The 19483-nt window shown below is 38.8% G+C and overlaps 1 protein-coding gene across 1 annotated transcript in view; it reads left to right on the top strand.

Moving 5' to 3' along the window:
• The window catches only part of BBS9 (Bardet-Biedl syndrome 9), a gene marked incomplete at its 3' end in the record, with an annotated part of 152426 nt that overhangs the window by 96787 nt on the left and 36156 nt on the right, over positions 1 to 19483 (top strand). Inside the window, exon 19 of the mRNA XM_010021288.1 lies at positions 15262 to 15444. Within this exon, the coding sequence (XP_010019590.1) occupies positions 15262 to 15444 (183 nt within the window). The remainder of the gene's footprint in view (positions 1 to 15261; positions 15445 to 19483) is intronic.

Below are 19483 nucleotides of genomic sequence, written 5' to 3'. Positions count from 1 at the left end.
TGAATATATATTCTTTATTGATGTCAACAGAAAAGTTGTGTTCTGATCAAACCATCTGAAAGTTTCCAGTAGTCCTGAAGAAGAGTATTAAACATTACTGTAAACCTTTAAAAATCCTCAATCTAGCTCATATTTAAGAACTCTAAAGGTTAGGACAAACAATTCCCTGCACAAGTAAAGTCAGTTAGAAGTGACAGAGGAGGGCAGTTCCAGAGAACTGGGTAAAGCTGATGTTCAAATGAGTTAAAGACAGACTGAGGTAGACGTAGGGATGTTGGCCTCACATTAATCTTGGGTAAAATAATGGAATGGTCAAAATGGAATTGCATTAGAAAGTGATAACTTTCTAATTATAACACAGTCAATAATAGTTGATACAAAGTTATGGATAGATAGGAGATTATTACTTGTATTCCTTTAATTAAATGTTTAGTTTAAATTATTCACAAAATAATTTCTGTTCAGTTTCCACAAAACTCCTCATTGATTACGTGCTGTTGAATTTTATTACGCAGTAGAGAAGGAGAAAGTTACACACTGGGGAGTCTGTTTGTAACTACCATTGTTGTTAATTCTGTCTTTTTTGCCTCCCATATCTACTGTTTGTTATGGATGTTGTTGTGCAAAATCACCACAAAAGGACAGGGAAGACTGGGGGTACCTGAAGATAAAGGAGAGGGGGCTATAAAACTACACTGCTTTTCAAAGAGCTGTAGGTAGATTACAGATCCAGGTAATACCTTTCTGTAAAATCTTTTCGCATGTCATCTGTCAAACATCATCATCAAAGCTGAAAGAAAAGAGTATCTTGATGTCCTGTCATACAGAAGGTATGCTTCTAACTCATCTACCATTAGAACTTATAACAGGTGACCCCCCAAAAAATGTCTTTGCCATATTTTCATAGATTGCTGATAAAGAAAAAAAGTGAGAAATACTCAGTTTAAGCAGGTTGAAAATTGGAAGATACTTGAAAAGCAAACAAGTGATTATGGAGGGGTTAGACTGTTAAATGAAGCAGCAGGTGAATTGAGAGAGGCCCTGGCTGGTATCACATGGAGAAAAACAGATAAGAGGAGCACTCACTAGAAAAGACTAAATGAAAGAGGGCAATTAGCAGGGATAATTACTGACAGGAGCACCCCCTTGCCATTTTGAAAGGGATTTTGTCCATCAGTACTCTGATAATAAGTGCTGATAACGGTAGTGATCTTTGGAGGTTGCAAATGCTAAATACTGACTTTGGGGGGAAAGAATGTTTTCATTTAATATGGAGCTACTCTTTCTCAAGTGAATTATTACATCAGGGTAACTGCTAAAGTTCGGGGTTGGTTTTGGGTTTTCTGTTTCTTTGAATGTTTTTGAGTGATAGCGGCTGAATATGTTTTATCTGCACACAGAAAACTACTATTTCAGAACAAAATTCAGTCTTAAGAATTAGACATTTTAGTCTATTTAGATATATAAAATTATATGATTAAGAATTATGATTATATATTGGTGAGAATGCACTTTATTAGCTTGTTTACATTTTGCATTTGACTTTTCCTCATATAAATCTCAGTTACACTGAAGTAGGTGACAGAACTTCCTTTGTCTTCAGGAAAGCTTCTGGCTTTATTGACCTACGTATGCTCTATTTAAGAAGTTTACTCAAAATTAACAAAATTGGCAGTGCTCAGAACAGACCAGAAAAGATACCTGCAGGATACAGTAACTTTTTTCCCTGATTCATGGTTCATTTCACCCTGATGCTAACCACATTGGTGAGTATTCTAAAATCATTTGCCTCCATCACAAAATACTGTTGGCCTGTCTTATCTGTGGCACAGAAAATGGGAAACAACTTTAATATGGTATGATGCTAACATGCTGTCCTTGGTCATGTGTCAGTTGAAGTAGTGGAATTTTGTATACTGTGGATGGGCCTGCAAGGGGCCAAACAACACCTCACACATCGATCCTTTCTTGAACATGATGCTTTAACCACCAGAGCCCCAAATAAAGAGACACTTGTTTGCTTTCGGTTTATGTTGTTTGTTTTTAAACTGTAGTTTGTTTTCAACAGAAGTGTGTGGTGTATGGACTTAAGTTGGAATGTCCTGTTTCAATAGAAGAAGAAATATTCGTAATAGTTTCTTTTCTCAGGTAAAGCTTTGATTTAGTTATAGCCAGAATTATATTTAACTTTTGAGCACTATAGATCATGAATCCAAACCCAAATGTACTAAAATTTTGTTCTTAAGGGAACTAAAATGTCTGTGGTTAATTTGTCTGTGGACCACTTTCTTGGCTGCTTTTACAGGTTTAAAACATGCTACTATTCACAGTAGGAAAGCATTGGGAATTTTGGCTTTAATATTGTGCTGCTATGCAGAAGAAAAAGCTGTGGTGAATAGCAGTATGTAGCATGCTTTGAACTTTTCACTTATTCCTCTTCTCTGGTTTGATTCATTCTGGATGTTAAGCTTTAGCTGTCAGGTGAAAAACAGGTTGCTTAAAGCCCTGTGCAACCTGGCCTTGAACACTGCCAGGGATAGGGCAGCCACAGCTTCTCTGGGCACCCTGTGCCAGTGCCTCACCACTCTCTTCTGGCTGAGATCTGTTCTCAGTCTCCAGTCTGGCAGGTTAAAGCCATTCCCCTTGTCCTGTCCCTCCATCCCTTGTCCAAAGCCCCTCTCCAGGTTTCCTGGAGCCCCTTTAGGCACTGGAGCTGCTCTAAGGTGTCCCCTTCAGGAGCCTTCTCTTCTCCAGCTGCCCCAGCCCAGCTCTCTCAGCCTGGCTCCAGAGCAGAGCTGCTCCAGCCCTCGCAGCAGCTCCGGGGCCTCCTCTGGACATCTTGCTTGAAATCCATTGTTCAGTTGTCTATTTCAATGAAGTTAGGAGAAAGGCATTCATTGATAATGAAGGTTGACTCTCATGAGATGAAATTTCTTATATGTTTTATTACAGTATTTACTGCTAAAGATCTAGGCATAGCTCTTCGCTAGGTGTGGTTTGCTTCGTTGTGCTATGGGTGAGATTCACAAAAGCAGTTTTCATCTAGAAAGTTAGATTTCCTCTGTAGTCAGTGGAGAGAAAGAAGGGTCTTCTGGAGTGAAAGGCACTGAAAGTTAGATACCTTCTATGGTCTTTGTAAATTTCCCTCTGTTTTCAACAGCTATGTTCTTGTATTTGCAGTAAAAGAAAGCAGTGCTGCATGTCTTCTGGTTCTTCTTAGTTCCTTTGCTCTGTTAGCAGGCATCTCTTCCCCCAATTCCTTTAACAATAAGCTTTGCAATGGAGTTAATTCCTTTGGGAAATGATTTTTCTTTTATATTTTCCCCCAGGAATTTTCCATTTAGGAAAGAACATAACGTTTGGTTCATATTCTCATTGCACAGCAGGTTTGCTTTAGTAGTACTTCCCACAGGAATGGTGCTCAGTAATTCTCTCCAGTCCTATCATTTAAACAGATGCCAGCTGTCTGTTGATGGAGCTCAGTGAGTTAGTTCTACACCTGATAGGAGGTTTTATCTATTTTTATATATTTTCATCATTAATTTTTGACAAGTGGCTCAGCATCACTCTGAGGGAATTACTTCCAAGTCTGAGCTCAGCTGCGTGTATCCGTAATGTGAATCTCAAATGCCATCCTTCTCTATGGGCTCCTAAGCAGACTCCAAGGCATTTCTGATAATAGGCCACTGGAAAAGGTATGAATATGAGTGAAAGTAGACAAATGTTCTGCCTTGGATTCCTACAATTAATGATGAATGCTTCCCTCCCCAGCAGATGCTAAAGGAGGAGATGGTTGTTTCCTTTTCAGAGGACATAACTGTGTAATTTAGATCATGTTTCTGAGCTCCACCAACTTGAAACATCAAAGTGAATTTGTTCTGATATTTGGCCAACTTATCTAGTCATCCCTCTAGACAGAGCGTTTATCTGGATGTTTGGTCTGCAGTGTGGCTACAATGTACGCTCCCCAGATGTGTTTTCCTAACTTTGATGCAATAGAATAAAGCAAACAGAAATACCCTTTTGAATACATCTCATTATGAGCAGTAATGGTTGAAATGAAGTTAGAACTATTAGATTTGACTGAAGCAGGGCGTGAACTTCAGCTGTATTACATCAGGGGAGCAAGACAAGTGTTTCAATTGAAACTTTTTGAAAGGAAAATCTTATCAGAAAGCTTATCTCAGCCAGAATCAGGAAGAGCATTTGTTACTAATTTAGTGGGGTGTGTATGTGTGTGGTTATATATTAGTGTTGAAAAACGAGCTCTTTCCTGTTCTCCGTAATTGAGGGTACAATTTGTTAATCCAAATATGCAGTAGAACTATCCATGAACTTCTGCTCAGATAATAAGGAGATTTTTCTAGATTTAAAACAGAAAGTTACGAGGTTAGTTATCACATTTCAGACGCTGAAGTGTACTGACTTGCTGTCTCTTTCCTCTGCTCCCTTACTTCAAGGCCTGTGGGAACCTAAGTCTACGTGAGCAGGACTTAAAAAAGACCTTACATATGTTGTCCCATCTCCTTCATAGACTCAGCTGCCTTCTAGAATAAAGAAGTTGAGAAATGAAATGTTTGCATGGAGGGCTGCAATGTAAATACACAGTTCCTGTGCATTTGATGGGAGGCTGTGTTCCTTCCTGCAGAATAATAGCTTTCTTCTAGGAAGTAGAGTTGAATTGAACTTTGAATCTTCTGGAGTGTGCCTCCAAAGCCTTTCTGAAGGTGAGAGATTGTTCCCCCTTTAAATCCAGGTGGCCTGAACTGCTTTGCTTTTCTATCAGTGTACCAGGGTACGTAGGGAGTGAGGCTAGGTCAAAAATGTGTTTATCTCAGAAACTGGCAGGTTTGCCACAGGGGTGTTCTTTCAGTGGAGAATTGGTGCTAAACATATTGGAAGGATTTTTTCTCTAATCAATTTGTTAGCTCTTCTATCTTCATTTATTTTAAGGCAAAGAACAACAATGTAGGGTATGAGTGGAGTTAGCACTGAAAGTAGGGAAAAAGTTGTGTTTCCAAAGACATGGGTGAAGGACTTTTGCCTCTACTGCCAAATATGAACTGTTTCTTTTTTTTCCATCATGTTTTTCAAAAGCTAAGAGATTATGAGTGCACCATTAAATAATGCATTTTGAATGAATGTTACAAAGCCATATAGCTTCAGCTATATTTAGAAGGACAGCAGGAGGACAACATAGAATGCTATTATTAATAATAAGCCCTGTAAACATGTACATGTATCCATAATGTTGACTTTAACATTATTGGACACAACTCAGTAGCCTGTATTGGGACACACATACTTCATCAGAATAATCCTGTGATAAAATAGTTCTTACATGCTAAAATAATTACTAGTTTTGCAGCTCGTCTGATTTTGAACATAAGATGAACCAGTTTGGGGGAAAACCGCTGCTTTTGGTTCTGTTCTTTATTTCTTCTTAAGGTCTAACTCCTCAGTTTAGCTGGCAGAACGCACTGCTGGAATTTGTTGTGTGGCTGGGGCAGGTGCGTGTGTAAAGAAACCTGCACCTGATCCTGTTCCTGTGGGCTTTGTGCTTGTGAATTAACAAGGTATTTCAGGTGGGAATTTTCCTAATTTGTCAGGTTGAGACAAGAGAGTTTAGAAGGTGCAGTTCCAGGTGTGCAGGTCATTGACCATTATCAGCAACACAACGATTTCAGTGACCTAAAAATATATGTTCTTTTGACTGACACCTGGAGGGTTGCCACTGAATATACTGTAATGTTACTTCAGGTGGTTCCTTTCTTGTTTTCTTTGTTTTTCTATAGATGGATGGTCCCAGGCAGGGATATGATAATCTCTTTGCTGCATCACTACTAGGTTAAGTCTACCTACTGTGTGACTTGGCAGTAGGATATCTGTGGTCTATCAAAACTTGTCTTGCTCCCATAAAATGAAATCTGCATCACTGAAAATAATCACACCTGTATGGCAATAACTGTTGGCCCAGAATCACAGCCTGGTTTGGGTTGGAAGGGACCTTAAAGCTCATCCAGTTCCAACCACCCTGCCATGGGCAGGGACACCTTCCACTAGAGCAGGTTGCTCCAAGCCCCTGTGTCCAACCTGCCCTTGAACACTGCCAGGGATGGGGCAGCCACAGCTTCTCTGGGCACCCTGTGCCAACGCCTCAGCACCCTCACAGGAAATTAGATATTCTTCCTAATATCTAATCTGATAGAAGCCAAATATTGTATGAAATAAAATGCAGCTCGAGTTTTTAAAGGTTATTTGCTGGGTATTGTTGTGGAGAGAGCATTGTTGTGGTCTGTGCTGTACTTTGTCTGTGGAGGAGCACAAGAGTCCTGTTTGAAATTTCTTGGTGTGGCACCTTGCATGAACAGTGAAATTCTGCTTTCCATAAGTGACTCCTTTGAAACCATTTTCTGTTTGCTAGTAAATCCAGTAAAACATAGTGATATCCAGTCATCCTGCTGACTTCTCTTCAGGTTTTATAGGCTCTGGTTATGACTGACCTTAAAAACCCCAGCGTTTCATCATGATGCCCCTTTGTTTTGAAATGGTTACGTCTCTTTCAGATCAACAAAAAGCAGAAGAGATTATGGCACACTTGTAGCTCAAAGACAAGGTATTCTAGCAAGCAATTAGTATGTTTTGCAACCTTTGCACTTTGACTTGAGAATTGTAGAATGGTTTGGGTTGGAAAGAACCTGAAGATCATCTAATTCCAACCCCCTGCCGTGGGCAGGGACACCTCGCACTAGACCATGTCACCCGAGGCTCTGTCCAACCCATTTTGTTTTCAGATGTAGTGGCACATTCCTCAAGAATTTACTGATAATAGAGCAATTCTCTGAAGTGTCTGAAAATAGAGAAGTAATCTTAATGAGAGGTGCCTTGAAATGAGCATTGTTGTCAAGCTGGAGCTTCGAATTAGCCTGCCAGCCATTTTCTTTGATTGCTGTGTTTAGAATTTGTTTCCAGAGTGTATTATCTTAATTTAATCACTCCGAGTCCCAGACACTGTGTTAGCAACCACTATGTTCTCTAATCACTTGAAATCATATGCCAGCTCAACCTGAATAGGGACTTGTGGACATTTCTTCAGGTGGTTCACAAGTGCCAAAATTGCTAATGGAATTGGTGGGGGTCAAGTTTAATGGGTTGGAATTTAGCTTAGAACTTCATTGCTAGACTGGCTTGCTGATTTGTTTGATACTGATACTTTTATTGTTAAAGATGTTGGATTAAGACTTGCTGGAATGGCTTTGTGTTCATCTGTGAAGATGGAAAAATACCTGTATATGATGTGTTAGTTGGATTTGGTTTTGTTTTAACCTTTTGAAGATGTGTCTGTCAGCATGCTTGTTGTTTCTCGCTATCATAAAATACCAATGTGAGATGAGCCTGAGTTAGGAGAGGGGTTTTCCTGTGTGCTTTGTGAGAAGCAATGATGTGTGGGTTTACTCTGGATTTCTAAAACTCATCATCTGATACCTGACATGCTGCAATACTTTTTTCCCCACTCGGTGCATATGACTGATCACACTGTGAATAATGGTCTGTAATAGGATGTAATTCTGCCTTTACTGTGCAATGTTCCCACTGGATTAGCAAATCTGTGTCGTTACCCATTGAGCTTCACTATACATAAGTGTGTGCAGAAGTGGGATCTAGTGGGTTTCTCTTGATTCCTGAGCATTAGTAGATCCTGTTGGACTGAAAGACACTTAGAAATTTGGAGGATGAGGCCCCTGTTAGTTTTTTAAGCTGTTTGTTGAGGTTCCCAGCTTATTTTAATAGACAAAACATGCAACTTCCCCTGTGTGAAATTTGGTCCTTTGTTGTAAAATTTTCTTGTGATCATTATACAGTATCATATATTTGGGGCTATAAACCAAGCTCCCCACCTCTCTCTCTCCATTTAGCTGATGTTTGGCTGTATTTCTTTTTTATATATTGCTGCCAATTCAACCACAGCTTCACAGTGAAACTCTGTCTCCAATATTCATGGACTATCAGATATTCCATGACATATCTGTGCATTATTTAGCACATCCCTATGCTTAAATGGAACTTTCGTTTTGAAGGGGTGAGTAAAGCATTCATTGTAGCTCACTGGCTTCTTGGGGTTTGTGTAATTTGTAACAGATGTTACTTCACTCAGATAAGCTACTAATTTTATAACTCCGCTTTTGAATTTGGATTTTATAATGTAGAACTTGCTTCTAAATGTATTGGAAAATATCATACGTATTTTGGAATATGCTTGTAGCCTTCCTTAAGGGAATTATTCCCCTAACCCCCATCTTGGTATCTAATTGTTTTACCAAATAACAAGCAGGTACTCACATGCAAAACTGGCTGCAATGTTTGCTTGTGGATAGGCCATCAAGAGGAGGTCAAATGCCAGGTATTTCAGTAATTTTCTTCTATGTATTCTTCCTTTTTACCATATTAATTTTAATCTGGCTTCTCAAAAATGCTGAACCCCTTTCAAGAAAGCTCCAAAAAACAACCAACAAGCAAATAAAAGTATATTAATCACTTTAAAATAATCTTAAGTGTAATCTTTACCACAGAAAGAACACCAGGGACAACAGTTCTGTTGCTGTGGGTTTAAACAAAGAAGCTCAGAAGATGATAGGCAGCAGTATAAAACATTAGGTGTTGGGAAGAAGCTCTTCCCTGTGAGGGTGCTGAGGCGCTGGCACAGGGTGCCCAGAGAAGCTGTGGCTGCCCCATCCCTGGCAGTGTTCAAGGCCAGGTTGGACACAGGGGCTTGGAGCAACCTGCTCTAGTGGAAGGTGTCCCTGCCCGGGGCAGGGGTTGGAGCTGGATGAACTTTAAGGTCCCTTCAACCCAAACCAGTCTGGGATTCTGTAGTTGGTTTATGTATATGAAGAACTGAGTGGTTGGACTTAGAGGGATATGGATCTGTCTCCTTTAATCAGATGGTACCGATTTTAAGTGGAGCAAACCGGCTGGTCTTCATATTTGGCTTTTACTGGCATAGCTTGTTTAAATACTTAGTCCCAACAACACAGAAGTTTCTATGGCAGAAGGTGACATTGATCTGTCAGGGGTTTAATTTGGCTTTAAATGTATTAAGAATCAAGTACTTTTGGCTAATGCACTTAAGTGTCCAGCTTTCTGAACCCACTAAATATTTTTCAGTAATTAAAATAATTCTAGTTTGAGTATAATGGTACAGATAAAAGCTGGGTGAAGAGAAAGTTGTAAAGACAAAGTAACAGCCTATTTTCTTACTGACTGTTCCAGAGAGCAAAATCAAAAAAGGGTAGAGATCTCTTTTCGTTTTGACCTGACCCTGTTCATAATGTTGTGTCTCTCTGTAGCTGAAATGATAATTACTTTATCCCAGAAGATTTTATTAACGTCATTGTCACTAGTTCTGAAAATGAAATAAGCTCAGTGGGACTCTACATGGTAATAATGCCCTTTGGTTTGTGGGGAGCTTTAATGCATGCAGAGTCTCAAAAGAGGATTCTAAAATTAAGCAGTGCATGCATTTGGCTTTTATGAAGTATTTGAGCTGACTGCCATCTTAACATATAAATTGTGTTATGTGCTTGTAGGTAGAATCAGACTGGTTTTTGTTGGGATGGACCTTAAAGCTCATCCAGATCCAACCCCCTGCCATGGGCAGGGACACCTTCCACTAGAGCAGGTTGCTCCAAGCCCCTGTGTCCAACCTGGCCTTGAACACTGCCAGGGATGGGGCAGCCATAGCTTCCTTGGGCAGCCTGTTCCCAGTGCTTTACCACTCTCACAGTAAAGAATTTCTTCCTTATATCCTACCTAAATGTCCCCTTTTTAAGTTGGAACCCAGCTGATACTGCTTCGTAGCAATTTGCAGTTTAGTTTAACATTGAAGAAAACAAAACCACGCAACTTCCCTTGTGAACTTGAGTACTTTTTAATCTGGCTTTTCTATTTTCCAGAGGCACTTTGCTATGTTAATTACTCGTGATGGTCAATAATTCCACATTCCTCAAGTGAGGCAGTAGAACTTCAGGAGGTGGCTGGGTGCATCCAGCTAAAGCATGGGTCGTCATGCTGCAGTGTCTTTCATCTCTGATGTCTTCTCAGATTGAGGTCGTGTTGAGCTTCACTTGAATGCTGAATATCTGGGGTGTGGTGAATGGATGCTTTATCATCATGGTGGGCCTGTGCCACTGTTTAAGAACTGAGGTCATGGTTAGCACTAGCCCAGGTCTTCTGAGAAGGGTCAGGTAATTGTGCTCTGAGGTACTTAATCCCAACATGAGCTCTCCCATACTCATTGCAGTGCTGTGGGAATGCTGCGGTGTTTAGAAGTGCTCCCTTGTGGTGAGTGTTTGATAAAGATCACTTTCTGACATGGATATCTTTGCCCACATTCCATAAAGCTTTAGTCATCTGTCAAAGGCTCTGTGCACAATGCTTGTTGAGTGAGATGGTCTGCACAGGGAATCGGGCTGCTAATCACTGTTTTTGTTAACTTTATAAACTAATTTGGGAATTGCCCTTAAATGTTTACTCCCAGAATAAGGGATGTTTGGGATTGTAATTAATTAGGTGGATATTATCACTTATTTTATCAGTTGTAAAAGTTTGCTTGGCTGGTGTTTTAGGTTTTTTATGTGGCTGCCTGCCATGTGTGCAAGGTAGACAGAGAAAGGCTTGTAAGGAAAAAAATACTTTCCTTTAAATGCTTACATGTGCTATGTGAACTCAGATATGTGTTGGAGACTTCTTTAAATCACAAAAAAATACTCTGCTAGATCTTGGTTTAGGTTTAGTAACTGAGTTGTATTTCCTTCTCTGGACTGAGTTAATCTGTGAAAGGGTGAAGTAGAGTAGTAGTAATCGTGCTGTTGCAATAGGAATGGACAAGCAGTAATCCTAGCATTTCTCAGCATTCTGTTTTTTGATTTATACACATTAACATCTTGCTTTCTAATTTTGTTTAAAAATAGTTGGAAGGGATCAAATCAATGAACTACCTTGCAATAAATATTCCATAAGAACAATCGCCGGAAGAGACCCATGAGTTTGTGATCTCTGTTTTTGCTTCTGTAACTGTGTACAGAATATCTCTTTTGAACCAGGTATAAAGGCTTTGGTTGTAGATTAACTTACTGTGGAGTACATAATAGTCTTGGTAATTCACCATCCCTGTGTCCATTTAATAGTAATTATATTTCTGACGTTATTTCTCCTATTTTAATGAATTTTGCATAGAAGACTTACTCTGAAGGGCTATGGATGAAATGTAAAGTGATTCTGTATTCCTTAAATGCCAAACTTTTCCTCTCTTCAGGCTTGATTTCTGCTAAAACTGAAGATAATTCAAATTTGCTAGAAGCTGAACCCAGCGAGATAGAACTAGGTGAGAGCAAGACTAGTTGGCTGAATTTCACCAGTGGTGGACAGTTATGTTTTTCTTGGCTGGTTAAAAAAGAAAACCCACCCCCCCACCCCAACCCAAATTATCAGTCACATTTCCTGTCTTCTGGTTTAGAATATGGCATAAAACCTGTGAGAGTTTCCAGTCCCAATAGTGCTATGGACTCCAAGAAAATGTACTACCAACTCGAAAGAAAGCTCCTTGGAAACTCATACTCACTTCTTGGCCTTTAGTTTTTCAGTTTTCTTCAACTTTGTAGCCAGCTACTAAAAAGGCATTTGGTATTTTTGGAATTGTATTTGTATTTTCTTTTTGTCTTACTGGAATGAGCCTGGGAGAGTGATGTTCATTATTGCCCCAAGGAACTTGTCTGAATATACAAGAGTGGGTATGTTGCAAGCTGTTTTCAAGAGGGATTATTAAGTTTGAAGTTAGTGCTGGATGTTAAACAATGCCCTAATTTAAGCAGTAATAATGGAGAAATATGAATGTTTTTAAAACTTAAATCACCATTAGTTTGCAGTTTTCAACTGCTTGACATCTTCTAAGGTCTACTTAGCAATAAATAAGCATAGAATCATAGAATGGTTGCGGGTAGGAGGGAACATTAAAAAGCACAGAGAAAAATCTTTCTGCTTGAACACTTGAAGGCTGAAAAGATGAGAAATGCTGCATGCTTGGAAATGGTTGCACTTAAATCCTGGTAATAGTGTTGAGGTGGGAAATTCCCAAGATGTTAAAAATACTTCTGGATTTCAGCTCTACCTGTGCAACTGTGAATGTGAAATTTAGTCAAAATGTTGAATATGAGCTTTCTTTAAGCATGTAAATGAAAATCAGGTTTTGACCAGCTGTAAGAATCTATATTCAATAGTGTACTTCCAGCCCATGCCAGTTTCCTGCGCTAACTATTTTCCTTTCTTCCATTGCTGTTGGAAAGTCTGAAAACCTGGTTTTTGGTTTTCTTTGTTTGAAAGCTTTGGGTTATTAAAGAGGGAAAAAGAAAACTCTTAAATAGGCAATGATAGAGCTTGTGCAATATAGATGGAGTTTTCACCTGATTGACTGGGAGATGTTCACAGTAATTTTCCTCTGTAAGGAGAGATTTCTTCTTTTTCCCTCAGATCAAGTACTTACTGTGGAACCTTGTATTCTTAAACTATCTTTAGTTCTTCCAGCAGCTTTCTGGTGCTTTGGCTTTCAGTTTGACCTATCTCAAGGGGTGCTCTTTGGACAAGCTTTTTTCTATGGCATAGGCTTTTTCTAAACTACCATGGCTGTGTGTGCCTACACTATAGTATGGCAATTCATACTGTGTTATCCTAGGTGTTCCAGGCCTCAGAAAGCTGTATTAGGTCACTTCATCTATTAACAGAATGATTAGGACTTAGAAATGTGGGGTTTTTTTTTCCCTCTTTGGTTTCTCTGGAAGTGTAAAAGCTGAACTTGTATATGTGCAGTCATGTAAAGATTTAATTGCTGCATGTCTCAGTGACCTGCAACGCTCCAAGACTGCACTTCTCCTTCAGCAACTTAGGCCTGTCACTGGTATATATTTGTCTTGTGTTATTGTGTATTAGAACTTCAGAGTTTTGTATCAAAGGCAACTTTTCTAACAGCTGTATTTTTAGGGATTTTTATGAAGGTGCTTTCAAAATAGCTTAGAGGCTTGGTACATGAGGTGTTGTTTGGGAGCACTGGGAGATTTGTTTTACGTCTATAGCCTATGAAAAGGTGAACACCTCCTTTGGTCATGGTTATAAAATGGAAAGAAAGCAAATTCTGAAATGAAGGATCCTTAAGGTAAAAGGCTGTGTCTTTGTGTGATTTATGCTCCTGAGATACACAGTGTAAGTTGAAATACAGCACAGTGAGAGATCACCTAGGAATTCATTCATGAATTCTAAAATGCCTGCTGGGCAGGAAAGGCAATTAGATATTTGAAGGCCCTGTTTAGACTGAGGAGAACTTTACTAGTAGTTGTTGCTTGTCTCCTCAGGAAGGTGAAGCTGTATAGTGTGTACAATGACCGGTTGCAGTGGTCGGATGTAACTGATGTAGGGTACTACAAAGTGTTTTGTCTGTGATGGAGCTTTGTGACCCATAGCTGTAGAAATACAGCTGCAGTGTGGAACTGAACCTTGTGTGGAACATGAGGTATGAAGAACATCATAGCTTTTCTCTGAGCAAGCTGACTGAGGGCACGACTTCATAAGGTGACATGGCTGTGATGCTGTTACTCTCCTCCAACCGAAGTATGGCATGTTGGTTTTTGCTATTTGGGATTCTCACTTCTCCTTTGCATGGTTAGCTGGGCTTTTTTTGGTTTGGGTTTGTTACTTGGCTCTGATTTATGTAGTGTTTGGGCTCATGGGTGTCCTGTGGGTTCTCCATTTTATTTGGAAACGTTACATCTTAAAATATAAACCAAAAGCTATCAACACATTTTGTTTGAAATGTTTTGTATTTATAGTTCCCTAAAACTCTTGTTTTCTTTATCTTCCCAGTCACATGGGAGCTTGGAGGGAACACACACACACATCTCTAATGCCAGTGTTGCAGATTAAAAATAGTTTTTCTCCACCAAATGCTAACAGCTGGTTGGCTTTGATCCCCGGCTGAAGATGCATCGTGTAGTATTTTCGTTTCCCTGCTGTTGCCAAATGTTAATGGATCAAGCTCTGCAAGTTTTTGCTTTGTAAATTCTGTTGTAACACTAATTACACTTTAACTGCGTTTCTGCGAGGCTTTTTCACAATTCCAGTCGAGCACCTATTACTCCATTTAGCAGATAAATAAACAGAAGGAGAATGTGGCCGAGGGAGGTGCTTTGGGTTGACTTGAACGGCAGTGAAGGTAATGAGCACTGCTGTAAGCCAAGTGTGTTTCAGCCAACATGGAGATGTAGGGGCATTCAGGAGAACAGATCTTGTAAGTTGTGCTCACCCAGGATAAACCCCTCTCCTTTAGCTGGAGTAGTTCAGTGCCAACACTGTGGAAAATCTCTTGTTGTCATATTGAAATTGCATAGTGAAATCACTGTCATCGTCACTTCTCACTGGTGGTGGATAATGTCTAAACATTGTACTTCAAGAAAGAAGGCATTTATAGTGATGTTTCTCAGAATGCCAGTTTTTGTAATGCTGTGAGTGGACAATATTATATACAGTGACAAGTTATTTCTGAACTGAGTAGAATATCATATAATGGCTCTTCTGTTTTTCCCCATCTTGAAGTACTCAGCACAACTATCTTCGAAGAAGTGAATCTGATGTTTTGTTTTGATTTCTTTCATAATGTCTGGCAAATAAAGTGGTATTGCCTTCAGAGACATGATCCATAATGTTTACATCTTAGCATAAAAGCTTAAGCAACTAGTGTAAAACATGGAGAGGCCTGAGAGCTAATACAATAACAGACGACAGTTCTGTTCATGTGGAAATAATTATATACTGTATTTTTAATTGCATAAAATCAATGTATGGTATATAATTCATACAGTAGGCTTGCTGGTCATCTGGAGATTAGTGTCTTGTGTGGCATAAAACTGAAAGTTAGTGTGTGATTGTGTATTATGTGATATGATGGGGATCAAGCTCAGGAAGGCCTTAAGACTATGCTCTGAATGGAATCCATTCTACACCGATTATACTAGATAGATTAATGCTGTTGCCTTGGGTATGCAGAAGAAAAATCTTGCTAAATGATAACTCATTTAATACTTAGTGGTTTGTGTTTATGGAAAACCGAATTCCTCAGGATCGTCTAAAGGAAAACAAGAGTGTGCCAAAGGTAATTCCAGTGTTTGAGTGTTCATGGATGGTGAAATTATACTTAATGGACGTTTGTGATTTTTGCAGGTAATAGCTCTAGCAGATGCAGCAGAGGAAAATCAAGCCAACCTATTCCAGGCATTCACAAAGCTGAAAAGTGCCACCCATCTGGTGATTATGCTGATTAGTCTGTGGCAGAAGCTCAGCACTGATCAAGTTGCTATTCTGGAAGCTACGTTTTTGCCATTAGCAGAAGATACAAAAGAGATGGTAAGAATCTGTATAGACCTGCTCAAAAAATGCCACACAGCTTTAAATGCTTGAATTTATGTATTTCACCATGTGTTTTGTGGAAAGACTATCCTTTGAAGTGATACAGTAGCCTTATGAAATAGGAGTTTGATGCAAACTACATCAATTTCACAAGAAAGTGGGAAAGCAGGAGTAGGTTATGGAAGGCTTCATTAGAAGATATGGTTGATAGTTAGCTTCTGCTTAATCCTTCCTTATCAAGCCAAGTAGGAGCATCTCATGTAAGTTTGGCTGGCTTCAGCTTCTGACCAGTTATTAACAGATTAGCCCCAGTTTTTTGAAGACTAATATAAAAGCTATAATATTCATGTGTACTCACATACACATATTCTAATAGAACTATAAAATACAGACATGTACACATAGTAATATGGCATATTTAATCTATTAAGCATTGGCCATACTTTGTCTCCAGTGTTTGCAGATTGGTTTATATAATGCATGAAAGTTATACAAATAAAAGACTGTGTATAGATAATGTACTTGTGTTCTCCAAACTGTGCTCTAAATAGTCCTGCATTGTTTAGGTACTTTGAACAACCTGCTCTAGTGGAAGGTGTCCCTGTCTGTGGCAGGGGGTTGGAACTGGATGAGCGTTGAGGTCCCTTCCAACTCAAAACTGTTCTGTGATTCTATGATATTTTGCAGATTCTGCTCTGATTTAGTGAATATGACTATGTGAGATCATGTGCAAAGTTTGGAGAATGGTCTATAAAGACAGACAGTGCTGTATTCTATCCTTTCCTAAGGCCTCCAGCTAAATACTCCTTTAGCTGAATTAACGCATGTTCTAAACTTGAAACAAATGGAGTCAATCTCCCGGTAGTTTCAAGTCCAGCCTTTTTACTGGGTTCTAGAATAAAGTACTTGAAGGTAGCATGCCACAGTTAGAAGAGAAATAAACTCTGACATTAATACACCTCAACAGTTTCCTTTAGGAATCTGAACAGTATTCTGTATAACCTTTCACAAATGATTTCTATAGACTAAAAAGTAAGAATTATCTTAGGTACATATATATATATATATTAACTTCCACGCTCTGCACAGGGTTTTTGCAGTGTACAGTGAATGCAGATATTGGTACATACCTGAAATACTTAAGAATGGTTTGTGACCATTTAGAAAGCTTGTGTTGGGTTCCAAGTGAATGTAGGATCATCTGCAGTTTCCATCTGGGGGTGAGGAACAGTGTTTTGGCATTACACATTATATTGATCCATAGCAGGCAAAGCAAAACAGTTTCGTTGGGATTTGTTTCGGATTTTTATCCTCATTTAAACTTGCAAAACCAAGCTGCCCAACTGAGCATTCCCATGAATGGAATTGAAAGAAAGTTCATATGAATCTCATAAAAGCCCAAACAACCATTTTCTGTATGACTCACTTTTATTTTGCCATCAGGAATTGCATTGCTTTGACACATGTTTTGATAAAACATGGTGAAATCTGTTGCGTGTTGTATAAGACATGATACCACTTCAGTACATATCTTGATGTGGTTTTGATAGAGCAGTTAACGATATTGCGTGTTAAAGCTGCAAGACCTCACAGATATTGTAAGGATATACATCCTGCAGTGCAGCCAGGATGAAAAATGTAAACCAACAGTAACAGGGAGTGGAAATGGGGGTGAAACCTTTACAAAATACTGAAATATGGCCATATTGAAGTTGTTATGGTACCACAGGAATCTGAATGTAATTTGAGGAGAAGTTTAGGCAGGGAAGGGGGAAATCTTCTGACATACCAATGATATTTACAGACAGAAGCTCCTAGCTAGTGTTCAGATTTCCTTGCAAGCAGTCGAGTGGAACACTGGTGAAAGAAACTACTCTGAAGAGTTTTTATTTACTCTTGAAACAGTTCTGCACAATAGTTTATTGTATTTTTATTTGGAGGGAGTGTGTTAAAAAGGGGTTTGGATGCGGTCTACATCTCCAGAACATTTTCTGCCTTCTGATCATTAAGCTATGGAAGTGTTTTGGAGCCTGTTTTGGAGTTTGCTTTTTTTGAATGAAAGGAAAATGTTTAGACTATGCTGTTACCCTAAAAAGAAATGCTTCTCTGACCATAACATCAACATTATTCTCATACATGCCATTCCGTGTAGAACAGATTGCGTTTTGTTTTCTAGGGCTGGCCATCACTTCAGTTAGATATTTAGCAAGTACAGAAGTGGTGTTTGGCATTGCCATTGTCACCATTATTTTTCTTAGACTGCTAAATGGTTTCTGTTGCTGCAAACTTTTGTCTAAGAACATGGAAAATTTCTTTTTCCCTGTCTACAAAGATACATGTAAAATTTGCCTTTTCTTGTCTACAGAGTGGAAGGGATACTGCTGATGTGTGTGATTTCTGTGAATAACAGATATTTGGCATAATGTTTTATTTCCAGCATAATATTATTACTCCATGCTATTTTCTTTATAACTAGCACTTAAACAGTGTTGCTTTGATTAAACGGTTGCTTCTATTTAGTATTGGACATAGGAGGCCAGGTTAGATGGAGATTTGGGTGACATGGTTTAGTGCAAGGTGTCCCTGCTCATGGCAGGGGGATTGGAACTAGGTGATCTTAAGGTCCTTTCCAACCCAAACTATTCTGTGATTCCCTCTTTTCACTGATTCTTTCATGAATTCTGCACACTCTGAGAAGTGTAACAGCAGAAAACTGAAAGAGATCCCTCAGGTCTCTGCTTTTGACCAGTGGGATAAATGAGGTTATCCTTCTGCTAATGAAACCATTAAGAAAGTGATGCTAAAACTGAATAAAAGTTAGTTTTATTTGCATAGGACTTAGGTGCAGTTTTGTCCAGTGAACTTTGCTACTGCAGGACTAAAATGAAACCCATATTTAAAATATAGTAGAATGTATTGTTAGTATTTTGGAGCATAACTTTCTAGGTCTTTGCAAACTGCACTTAAAAATGTATACTGGTTTTGAGTCCTATGCTTTGCTATCTGTTGAAATATATGGCAGAAAACTATTTGAGAGTGCTTCTGGAGATGAAAGAATCCATGATCACCATAATAATATTAATGATTTATTGGAGGTGTTATTATGCAATTCACTTTTTTCAGGAGAGTTGCTGACTGTCCTGCAGGACTCCAGCATATTTCTTAGGTTGTAACAGGGAGTTGCAATAATTTGAAGTATTATAAAGTCTGAAAAATGAAAAAAAGGAACATTTTAAGGGGTGTTTTCCCTGATTAGACTTTACCAAGCTGTTATCTGCGTGGAAAAAGAGATAAAGGTTGCATGATGTCTGGATATACTGGTGGCTCGTATGTCTGATCGTGACGCTATTAATGCTTTCTTTAATTAAGGTATTACAAAAGAAAGAAAATATCAATACTAACATTTTAACTTCAGGATTGATGGAGGAACCCTCAGCAGTAACTTTACTGAAGAACAAATATTTTCATAGTTCTCATGATGTTACCAAATAATGACGTACAGGTGCTTCATGGCACAGAATCATCCCTTTCTTGTTATAGGCATATTTGTGATACTCTGGTTAAGAGTAACAGCTATAAATTGGCATTGAGGAAGTACATTTTCATCTCTTTTTAACTATATTTGGAATCATACCAAGTAAGTAAATGTCTGTATTGTATCTTACTATTTTATTGAAGTTGTAATTTGGAAGAAAAAAATGCCTGAGGGTGAAATGCATGTTTTTAAGTAGCTCTGTGATCTGGTGTAATTAACTTAAGTCAGTGACTATAAATTTGCTACTTTACAGTGTTTATTAGATAAAGTAGAAAAAGAGACTTTAAGGCAATGATGAAAAAGAGATGGTGTCAGAAGAAAATCATAGAATCAACAAGCTGGGAAAAGACCTTTAAGATCATCAAGTCCAACCCAGTCCATCACTAGACCATGTCACTATCATGAACCAAATTCATGAAGTATCTAGTAAGACTTGTAAGAGTTACTATCCAAAGTGACCATGCTTCCTGGAAAAAGATGCTGGAAAAGGTCAGGCAGTTG

This window comes from Nestor notabilis, unplaced genomic scaffold (genome assembly GCF_000696875.1).
Source record: "Nestor notabilis isolate BGI_N333 unplaced genomic scaffold, ASM69687v1 scaffold4969, whole genome shotgun sequence".
Lineage (NCBI taxonomy): Eukaryota > Metazoa > Chordata > Aves > Psittaciformes > Psittacidae > Nestor > Nestor notabilis.
This window is presented reverse-complemented; position numbering and strand designations above follow the sequence as displayed.